This window comes from Nannospalax galili, unplaced genomic scaffold (genome assembly GCF_000622305.1).
Source record: "Nannospalax galili isolate Female #2095 unplaced genomic scaffold, S.galili_v1.0 scaffold606, whole genome shotgun sequence".
Taxonomy (NCBI): domain Eukaryota; kingdom Metazoa; phylum Chordata; class Mammalia; order Rodentia; family Spalacidae; genus Nannospalax; species Nannospalax galili.
Genome location: NW_008355477.1, coordinates 1,377,569 through 1,389,501, shown reverse-complemented (window position 1 = coordinate 1,389,501; position 11,933 = coordinate 1,377,569). Strand labels below are relative to the sequence as shown.

At 39.8% G+C, this 11,933-nt stretch overlaps 1 protein-coding gene across 1 annotated transcript; it reads left to right on the top strand.

Annotated features, from left to right (window-relative positions):
• The first annotated feature begins 3,142 nt into the window (after positions 1 to 3,142).
• Tlr7 (toll like receptor 7) lies at positions 3,143 to 6,821 on the top strand. The gene has a single exon (XM_008852897.2). The coding sequence runs from the start codon at positions 3,146 to 3,148 to the stop codon at positions 6,293 to 6,295; it is 3,150 nt and encodes a 1,049-aa protein (XP_008851119.1). The 5' UTR covers positions 3,143 to 3,145; the 3' UTR covers positions 6,296 to 6,821.
• The last annotated feature ends 5,112 nt before the right edge of the window (positions 6,822 to 11,933 follow it).

Sequence of the window (11,933 nt, the reverse complement as noted above, 5' to 3'; positions counted from 1 at the left end):
ACACACACACACACACACACACACACACACACACACACACACAGCAAAAGAAAAATAAAACGAGTACTTTTTAAGTGTTCTAAGTGGTGAGACTTACAAGTCAAGTAACTTGTGTTAGCAATAGGAAAAGCTGGTGGAATCATTATATTAATTATATCTATGTACAGTCACCAGACAAACTGTGGAAGACTTCAACTCATGACATATGATAAAATAGAAAACCATGTATTCAACAATCAGTTCTTTAATTTGGCTGAAATTTATTTTTGGCTGTGATGGAGATCAAACTCAGGACCCAATATATACTAGAAAAGTGCTCCACTACCGAGCTACACCCACAGTCTTGGAGTTGATTTTGTTTGTGTTATGATTGATGAAGTTCTATTTATTATTACTTTAAGTTTTATATAAAAAGATGCAATTATAAATTCTGTCAATGTATCTTTAGAACTTTTAGATGGAAATTATTTGAAAATGTCATCTGTGAATAAAATGCAGTTTTGTTTCCTTTAAATAAGAAAAATATTTTAAACACTTTAGAGTAAGATAATTATTGATGTTTGAGGAGCTTATAGGATAATGTGGATTGGAAGAACAAGATCCTGGGGACAAGGCTTTGGAGTAGACCAAAAGTGGAATAATCATGGCTGATTTGTGCCAGCAAAACATGGGAAAGCAAAGAGGCTATTGAAAATGACAGTGAAGGAGGTTATCTAGGCTCACCGAATGGTTTTCGTGCACATTCATGTATGTAGTCAAGAGGTCAACAGTGTCTTCTCTTCCTCTATCACTCTCCATCTTTTTTATTTAGACATGGTCTCATACTGAACTCAACACTCAGCAGCTGACTAGAGTGACTAGGTAGTGAGCTTCAGGGATCAGCTGTGTCTATCCTACAATATGCTAAAGGTTACAGAGGCTTAGGGCCACACCTGGTTTTTTTTACATGGGTGCTCAGGATCTGAACTCGGGCCCTCATGTTTGTGTAGCAAACACTTCACCAACTGATCCATTACCCTAGCCCCTCATTGAATGGATTTAATGATGGAGAGAAAGAGAGAGAAGTGAAAAGAAAGGGAAAGAAAGGCAATTTTACACAAACAAATGTAAAGAATTTTTTAAAAGTTCCTGGAGATCCTTATTATCTGTCTGGCATTAGAAACAAAGAAATCTGGAAGATATTTTTCTGCTTATTTACCTCCTATTAGAAGAATTAAGAGATGTGGGCATTTGGTTCATCAGATAGTACCATGATTGTCTGACTCAGTCAATGGCAACGCAAATTCAGTAGTTGAACTAGAAACCTATTATAGAACCACAGACCAGAGAATTCCATGCATAAGCAAAACTGAACAAGGTTCTGTAGTAGGATACTGATAGAAATCCTGAAATGTTAAAAGCAAGTCCAAAGCCATTCCCTAAGGTGGGGCTGGTTGATAAACTAGAGCTCTTCAGTCCTTCTATATCCTAAGTACTTCTTTCATGCTAAATCTAGATGCCTACAAGAATTGCCTTTATGAGCTGGTTCCTCTATGAACCATTTTGCATGAGAGATTCTTGCTTTACATTTATGTGTAGCATAATAATTAACAGTGGACCCCTTCACTCTTGCTATCCTGCTCTATCAATTGTGTGGTTGCTCTGATTATGATCATTCAGGCAGTGCCATGATGCTACTACTCACTCCTTTCCAAAGTGATATAATATACATCTGTTAAAAGGTAGATAGACCCTCCAAGTACCAACTCTTTCTCTCGCAGCTCCTGTGAAGACCTTTCTCTCCTCTCAGCTCTCACAAAAGCCAAGTCTCCTCCTCTACTTCCTGGGAATGGGCTCTTCCAGATAGCAAAGTCCCAAACATAGAAGGGCTAACAGGCAGGATAAGTGACCACTGGACACATGACATGTTAACTAGGTCCATTGTTTTTCTGAACACCCCTTATCCAGGAATGTCCTTGGGACTTTTCAAACACATGCCTCAGCCAGAAGTACGGACAAAAACATTGTCTCTAAGTCTACTAAGGTGATGCCAGTGGATCTCAGACCTATTTCCTCATGTATAACACCCCTTTACTCTCTCACAAGGACCTTAAAAGAACAGGTTCTCCTGTCTGTGAAGTCTGAAGCTCTGTTTTGGAGATCCTGCTGCTTTATCATCTCTGATGAACCCTTTACTAAAAGGTTGATTTCTCTCTTGCTCACTCTTGTTCTCGTTCTCACTGTCTCTCTCCAACTGGGTGTCTAAAACTTTAAACCTAATAAAACCCATTCTCCATTGGGTAGGGAAAGCACTACAAATCATCTTGGAGATGAATTCTGAGATAACTTCTAAAGGCAATCCAAGAGGGGACTGGCCTTCTTTATAGAACGGCAGGAGTGATTGTTTAATAATCAAAAGCAGTTTGCTAATTGAGTGATCTTCTGGAAACCAATTAATGTTACCTAGCTATGTCTTAATTTGTAATAGAAGGAAAATGGATCTCTTTTGTTTTCATACTTAGAATATTATGGGGTTTGACGATTATAAAAACTTTTGGGAATCTGGCTTAGCAAGGAAACATAATTATACTAAAGTTTTAATGCATTGTTCACCCTAAGTGTATCTACACTTTTAACATTTCTTGGCATGCCAAATTTCACACTTTGGCACCTAATAAATAACTCTTGTAGTGTTCTATGTAACAACGAATAGATAATGCTGCTCCCACATCTTTATATCTATTTTGGGTAGCCATTGAGATGACCCGGTAAGTAAGTGTGCTTGCCCCCACGTCTGAGGACCTGAGTTCAGTCTCCATGGCCTACACGGTAGAAGGAAAGAATTGACCCCATAAAGCTGTTCTGTGATCTCTGAGCATTCACCATGGTACACATACGCATGTGCATAAAGAAATAAATATATGTAAAAAATTAAAAGTTAACTTGCTAGAAAGCTAAGATGCTAAAAGCTAAATGTACAATCAGTTTTTCATAAACTTCAGTAATGGGCACGTGCAATGGGCAGGGGTACTATTTGCACTAATAAGAGAAAGACCTACACTGTTTATTTTTATAATGTAAGCAAAGAGAGGAAGCAAATGAGACTTTTAAATTGTGATATTTGGTATATTTTAGAACAATGATTTGTTCTTTCTTCTACTTTTAGATGTTACCAATGTGGACATTGAAGAGACAATTTCTTATCTTTTTAAACATGATCCTGATTTCCAGACTCTTTGGGATTCCATGGTTCCCTAAAACTCTGCCTTGTGACGTCATTCTGGATGCTTCAAAGACCCATGTGCAAGTGGACTGCACAGACAAGCATTTGACGGAAATCCCTAACGGTATTCCCACCAACACCACTAACCTTACCCTCACCATTAACCATATACCAAACATTTCCCCAGGCTCTTTCCATGGGCTGAACCATCTGGAAGAGATTGATTTCAGATGCAACTGTGTACCTACTCAACTGGGGCCAAAAGACAATGTGTGTACCAAGAGGCTGCAGATTAGACCTGGAAGCTTTAGTAAACTCACTTACTTAAAATCTCTTTACCTGGATGGAAACCAGCTTCTAGAGATACCCCAGGATCTCCCATCTGGTTTACAGCTTCTGAGCCTTGAGGCCAACAATATTTTCTCCATCATGAAAGAGAATCTAACGGAACTGGTCAACATTGAAGAACTTTACCTGGGCCAAAACTGTTATTACGGCAATCCTTGCAATGTTTCCTATTTGATTGAAAAAGATGCCTTCCTAATTCTGAGAAACTTAAAAGTGCTCTCGCTGAAAGATAACAATATCACAGCTGTCCCTACCATTTTGCCATCTACTTTAACTGAACTCTATCTTTATAACAACATCATTGAAAAAATCCAAGAAGATGATTTTAATAACCTCAACCAACTGCAAATTCTTGACCTAAGTGGAAATTGCCCTCGTTGTTATAATGTCCCATATCCATGTACACCTTGTGAAAATAATTCCCCCTTACAGATCCACAAAAATGCGTTTGACACTTTGACAGAATTAAAAATTTTACGTCTACACAGTAACTCTCTTCAGCGTGTGCCCCCAAAATGGTTCAAAAATATGAAAAACCTTCAAGAACTAGACCTTTCCCAAAACTACTTGGCCAAAGAAATTGAAAATGCCAAGTTTTTGTATTTTCTTCCCAACCTTGCCATGTTGGATTTGTCTTTTAATTATGAACTTCAGGTCTACCATGGATCAATAAATTTACCACGTTCATTCTCTTCACTAAAAAACTTGAAAATTTTGCGCATCAAGGGGTATGTCTTTAAAGAGCTGAGTGACTTCAGCCTCTTTTCATTACGTAATCTTCACAATCTTGAAATTCTTGATCTTGGAACTAACTTTATAAAAATTGCTAACCTCAGCATATTTAAACAATTTGAAAACTTAAAAGTTATAGACCTTTCACTTAATAAGATATCACCCTCAGGAGATTCAAGTGAAGTTGGTTTCTGTTCTAATGCCAAAACTTCTGTAGAAAGTCATGGGCCCCAGGTCCTTGACACATTACATTATTTCAGATATGACGAATTTGCAAGGAGTTGTAGGTTCAAAAACAAAGGGTTAATTTCTTCCTTACCTTGTAATGACTCCTGCCACGCATATGGGCAGACCTTAGACCTAAGTAAAAACAATATATTTTTTGTGAAGCCCTCTGATTTTCAACATCTTTCTTTCCTCAAATGCCTCAACTTGTCAGGAAATGCCATCGGCCAAACTCTTAACGGCAGTGAATTCCAGCCTTTAAAAGAGCTGAAATATTTAGACTTCTCTAATAATAGGCTTGATTTACTCTACTCAACAGCTTTTGAAGAGCTTGAGAAACTAGAAGTTCTGGATTTAAGTAGTAACAGTCACTATTTTCAATCAGAAGGAATTACTCACATGCTAAACTTTACCAAAAAGCTAAAGCTCCTGAAGAAACTCATGATGAACAACAATGACATCTCTACTTCTGCCAGCAGAACCATGGAGAGTGAATCTCTCAAGATTCTGGAATTCAGCGGTAACCATTTAGATGTTTTATGGCGAGAAGGTGATAATAGGTTCTTACAATTCTTCAAGAATCTACTAAGCTTAGAGAAATTAGATATCTCTAGAAATTCTCTGAATTTCTTGCGCCCCGCAGTTTTTGAAGGTATGCCATCAAATCTAAGGATTCTCTCCTTGGCTGAAAATAGGTTCAAAAACTTCAGTTGGGAAAATCTCCGCTTACTGGAGAAGCTGGAGACTTTGGACCTTAGCCACAACCAATTGACAACAGTCCCTGATAGGTTAGCCAACTGTTCCAAAAGTATCAGTAAACTGATTCTTAAGCACAATAAAATCAGGTATCTGAAAAAGTATTTTCTAGAAGGTGCTTTGCAGTTGCGCTATCTGGACCTCAGTTCAAATAAAATCCAGATCATCCAAAAAACTAGCTTCCCAGAAAATGTTCTCAACAATATGGAGATGTTGCTTTTGCATCACAATCAGTTTCTGTGCAACTGTGATGCTGTGTGGTTTGTCTGGTGGGTCAATCATACAGAGGTCACTATTCCTTACCTGGCCACAGGAGTGACTTGTGCAGGGCCAGGAACACACAAAGGTCAGAGTGTGGTGTCCCTGGATCTGTATACTTGTGAGTTAGATCCCACTCATCTGATTCTCTTCTCACTTACCACGGCTGCAGCCCTCTTTCTGATGATAATAATGACAGCAAGTCACCTCTATTTCTGGGACGTGTGGTACAGTTACCATTTCTGTAAGGCCAAGATAAAAGGGTATCGGCGCCTGCAATCAATGGAATCTTGCTATGATGCTTTTATTGTGTATGACACTAAAGACCCAGCTGTGACAGAATGGGTGTGGCATGAGCTGGTGGTTAAATTGGAAGATCCAAGAGAGAAACATTTTAACTTATGCCTAGAGGAAAGGGACTGGATACCAGGTCAGCCAGTTCTAGAAAACCTTTCCCATAGCATACAGCTCAGCAAAAAGACAGTGTTTGTGATGACAGAGAAATATGCAAAAACTGAGAGTTTTAAGGTGGCATTTTATTTGTCCCATCAGAGGCTCATGGATGAAAAAGTGGATGTGATTATCTTGGTATTCCTCGAGAAGCTCCTGAAGAAGTCCAAGTTTCTTCAGCTCCGGAAGAGACTCTGCAGGAATTCTGTCCTTGAGTGGCCAAGAAATCCACAGGCTCACCCATACTTCTGGCAGTGTCTGAAAAACGCTCTGGCCACAGACAATCATATGGTTTATAGTCAGATGTTCAAGGAAACGGTCTAGCTCTTTGCAAAACATGACTGCCTAGGAAATGCCTCACTGCCTGAATTTTCTCATAATTGTCTCACTCAAAGAGTGTCTGGAAATTTTCTAATAGCTAGGGCTGCCCAGATTAGGGAGAAACCACTAACATATATGACAAAACGGTTATAGATTTTTATGATATATCACATCTTATTTCTTTGTGTCTCCATTCAGATTTGAGTCTCTTCCCTAGCTCTTTTACGAAACAGTGTTGGGACAAGGGTGGCTGCAAGGGGAAAAGGCTTTGATTCACCTGCATCAAATTGAGAGGAGCCATACTTCTGACCCTAAGCACTAGTATTTTCAGAAATACAGAAAAAATATACAAGCTATGTCTCTCTGGTACCAAACTGTACCACAGTTAGTTTAATGAAAAAAACAAAAACAAAAACAGAAACAAACAAAAAAACAAAAATAAAAAAGAACAAAAAACAAAACCGAGGAACTCCTCAGCAAGTTGCATCACTGTCATGTAATACCCTCTTTGGTGCACTACAAACCTTGGTACTGGACAGAAGACTGCTGCTTTGGCATCTCTTATTCCTTTCTCTTGGGTCTGTTATGGGCTCCATAGGGAAACAGAGAAATATTTTTGCCTTCAATGGACATGGTCTGCTTACAAATGGGAAAATAAAATAATATCCTCTTATGCAAAATACTTTTATATTTGATAATTTACATGCTGAAATATGTTATTTGCACTGCAACACACAATTTCTGAAGTAAACTGGACTCATCCAATGATCTTTCAAAGTACTTTACTAACTAATGTTACTTTGTTAACTAAGCAGATATTTGTGTTTGCAACCGTGATGCATCAATATTAGATAGCGCTGATGGTAAATACAAGAGGGGAGTGTAAAGAATATGCATTTATAGTTATCAAGGATGAAAATTAGATGGATGTAAATTCTATAAATTCATTTCATTTTTGAAGGGAGATCGCAAGGCAAAGAGATCGACAGACTTTAGCGTGAGAAATCATCAGGGTGTTTCTTTTCATCAGGTTTTGTTATGCATGTGTGTATGTATGTGTGCTCATGAGTGTGAGTGTATATGTATGTAAAGGTGTGCATGCACGTGTGTGCTCATGTGGGTGCTTGTGCAGGCCAGGGGACAAGCTCAGGTGTAATCCTCAGGAACGTTGTCCACTTTGTTTGAGACAATGTCTCTTTTAGACCTGGAGCTCACCAGCTGGACCTGACTGGCTGGCCAGCAACCCCCAGGGATCTCCCTCTCTCTGATTCCCCAGTGCTGGGGTTACAAGTGCCCACTACCATGACTGGCATTTTTACATAGCTTCTGGGCATGAAACTCATAATGCTTGCAAGACAAGTGTTTTACTGACTGATCACACACACACACATAAACCACCACCACCACCACCACCATCACCAGCCTGAAAGCATCGGTTTTGAATTTCAGCTTTCACATTCAGAGACAGCATAAAGGACCAAGATGTTCTTAAGATGAAGATGAACTGGGTGTACATTTACCTGAGTTCAATGTTTGAAACCTGACCAACTTGCCATTTGGAAAATAGTGCGTATAGGTTCAAAACCTGGAACATTAGCTTTGGGGTAAGTGTACTTTCCTCATATGCGGAAATACCAAAATTTTACCTTAAGTATAGCTGGGGAAATATGTACATAAATTATTTACAAAGGCCACAATTAACAAGGATCAACAATTTCCAAACTAATCTATGGAATGACAGAGAGATAATTAAAGGTACTGGAGTCAGGGACTGGAGAGATTGCTCAGTGTTTAAGAGCACTGGCTGCTCTTGCAGAGGTTTTTAGGTTGATGTTTAGTTCCCAACACCCACATGGAGGCTAATAAGCATCCATAACCCTAGTTCCAGAGCAATCTAACACACTCTTCTGACTTCCATGGGCATTGCACGACATGGATGTACTTAACATTTATGTAGCCAATATACTTGTAAACACACACACACACACACACACACACACATATGTGTGTGCGTGTGTGTCTTTTTGAAACAGGCTCTCCTTGTAGCCCCAGCTCACCTGAAACTCACTATGTAGACCAGGCTGGCCTGGAACTCACAGAGATCTGCCTGCCTCTGCCTCCCAAGTGCTGGGACTAAAGGCATGCACTACCATATCCAGCATTTATATTTTTTAAGTTACTAGAGTCAGCTATTTCACAGCTTCTGTTAGCTTCATTGTATTTAGTAGATTAGTGTTTTCCTCAGTGAAAACAAAAATAATGTCACAAAAATCAACTCTGGGTCATTATATATTATAGCAAACAAATTTATAAAGTTTAAGATAGCTTTATGATTTATAAGCTACAAATCATTTGAAGACAACACAAGCATCTTCTGAAATGGATTAGGAGGAAGAGAAACTAAAAATGATGTAACTCAGAAACCACAGTGTATTTCAACATGAAATTATGTAGTGGTTTGGTGTAGGAAAACAACCAGGAGCCTACCAACAGATGTTTTTGTTTAATTCCTTCCTTGCCATGACAAGCCACTCTTTTAACTCTCTGAGGCTCTTTGTACAAGTTCATAGGACAGGAGCTGCTTATAGAGTGCTCAGAATGACGTTACCACCCCGGGCTACTAGAAGATCATGACTCCATGGTCCCACATAGAGCTCTGAATGTGAGGTTTCTCTGATGATCCCTGGATGGCTCTGGCCCAGAAAGGACTTACAGATTCCCAACAAATCCCACTCCACGACCAAGATTTAGTCTTCAGTTCCTTGCAACCATGGGCCTGATGAGGGTATGTCTGTTGTCCTCAGATAGATACTGCATCTCAGCAAAACTTGGGTAGCAAGTCAGGGTAGCATTGGGCAGGGTATATTTTATGAATACAAAAAAGACAAAGGAAGCATCTCCAGTTTGGAGAGGAGAGAAAAGATGAATGTGATGTAGCACTATTCCTCACTCGGGTTCCCTGTGTCCAGAATCTTATCTACTCACAGCTTTTTCTGGCTGAACCTTTTTCAGTCTACTAAAAGTAGTTTGGGAATAGAGAGCACATAAAGGGATGTAATGATCTGAGAATGTGGGCATCTTGAACCATCTCCAATGAAGCTGTGATGAGGGTAATAAGGGGCCACAAAATTCGTTAGGATGAAATCTGTTTCCCATCATTAAAACAAGCCTTTTATTTACTTCTTCCTTCTCACCTAGCCTTGATGAATGAGAGAACCAGATTGTACACCATGCTAGTTATTTGTAGCCAGACTTTAAAATGGTGGTGGAACTGACAATTAAGTATTACCCCCTGCCTCTTTTGCATATGCTCAGTGAGCAGGGAAAACTGGTTGTGGAGAAGACAGTTTAGATGGACTGGGGGAACTCACTCCTCCTTGGAGCTTTGAGCTGCCAGGCCCCAGGGAATTATTAATAATTGTGGGATACATTACCAGTAGCATCTGATGGAAGGTTGAGTCTTTGACCCTAAGGAACATTGGGAACTTATTTGTACCAACTGAAGCCCAAATAGCCAGCAATGTGGGAGGGAACAACTGAAGAGTTAATGTAGTGAAGAGAACATGAAACCAACCCACTAGGCGACAACCACAGAGAAGGGGAAAGGTTGAAAGGAGAAAAAGTCCCAAACCTCTGACGAGACAGTGTGGGAATTCGTGGTGACATAGGGCACAAGGTTTCTGGTGAAAAGGAAATTACAATAGGGCAATTCCATGCTTTTATTTCTTTGTTGCTCTGTTCTCCTTTCGTCCCCTTCTTCCTCTCAGCTTCCTTTGGGGTCTAGATGGCCACAAGTCTTCTGTAATGACCAAGAAAGAGAAGAAGACAGATGGAGGTGGGTATATTTGGACTTTTGGGTTCAAATCTTTCTCACACACCTGATTCAGTGAGCATAACATTCTGTAACTGGCTTGGTCAGACCTTCCCTAGATGACATTGGCTGGACCCCCTACCACATTCAAATGCATGTCCTTTCTACTTATCACAACTTTGAAGCAAAGGAGTTAAGAAACTAGATAAAATCTCACACTCTGCCTTGAAGATAAACTGACTTTCAGGCTGAAATTCATTTCTAACATGTTTGTTAAAACATCTTGGTGATTTCATTTTGCTTGTTTATTCTTGTCCCCCTTTTTCTGGTCGTTTTGAGACAGGGTCTCCCTGTAGTCCCAACTGGCCTAGAACTCAGTATGTAGACCATTCTGGCCAAAAACTCACAGTTTTCCCGAGTGCTGGGCCTAAGCCTAAAGGTGTGCACCACCACACCTGGCTGCTCTTATCCCTTCCTGATAATTTATAGTAACAAAAACTTTTAGAAAAGATCAGGCTTAAAATGGCTGCTGAGTCACAGTGTTTCACATTAATACCCTCCAAAAATCATCTGGTAGGGTCTGGAAGGAAAGGGGAAGTCCTGATGACCTTGTAGAAGGCATCCCTAGAACCCACCAGTAGATGATGTAGAGAGCAGGCAGTTGCTTCCACAGATACAGAATGAATCAACATTCTTCTCTCTGGATGCAGCTCCTAAGGATATGGCTAGGCAGAGATGCACAACAAGGATGCCCTCTTGCTCTTTTTGGCCACATGTAACCACATAGCATCATTATCAGGGGCACTGCAGTAGAATGTACATTCTAGGGATTTGTGTGACAGTGAACTGTAAGAGTTGACCTCTTGAGTAAGAACTGGTACTGACATCTACATGAATCCATATCTGAGACCCTTCAGCCAAGGGGACCAATCTGCTATGAAGGTCCCTTGAGTTATTTTGGCTAGTTTGGAATTGGTTGCTCTCCAGCAGTCACTTTGTAACAGTGAATAAAATCCTTGTGCAAGGTCTAAATGGAGATCTCCTATACAGGGCCTAGTTAGTCAGTGATGTGCATTAAATAAAACAGATTAAAGAACTTAGTTTTCTTCCTGGACCTATACTTTCCATAATGCAGTTGCCTTTAGATTGAGACATCGTGACTGAAATCCCTGGGTAATGTAACCTATTAGGGATTGTTTTAACATATTATTCCTGCTTGTTTGCACATCATGATAGAATGTGTGAGAATAGAAACTTTCCAGAATAAGCCAACAAATAAACGAGCAGGATGCATTTTATTTGGGGGTAAGGGTTGAAGCAAGGTCTTGTTGTGTAGCCCAGGCTGACATCAAGCTTGTAGCGATCCAGTTTCAGCCTCTCATATTCTGGGATTACAGAGGTGTACTTTAAAATAATCTTTACTTTGGATTTTGCTTATCTGGACTGGACCACAAAAAGGATTGATAGGCAAGAAGGAAGTGATGAGGCTCTTACGAAGATGGAGGGATGAGATGAAGACACTGGTACCTCCCCAATTTTCTCCAGTAGTGTTGTTCGAGGAAGGAAAGAAATTACGTTTATAAATAGCAAATGCCGATGAAATGTTTGATTTATTGCATTAAATCATACCATCAAGTCTATGAGATTGGTATTAGTAGTTTAAAGATAATGGGTGAACTTAGAAATGAAGATGTGGTTAGAGAGGTTAAGTCAACTGCTCAAAGTCACAGAGGAAGCTGGCCAAAACTGATCTGTCTCTATTCAACTACCACAGTCGCCTGTCTTAATTTTAACTGGGGCTGCAGTCTCCTAATGAGCTTGAAAAATTAA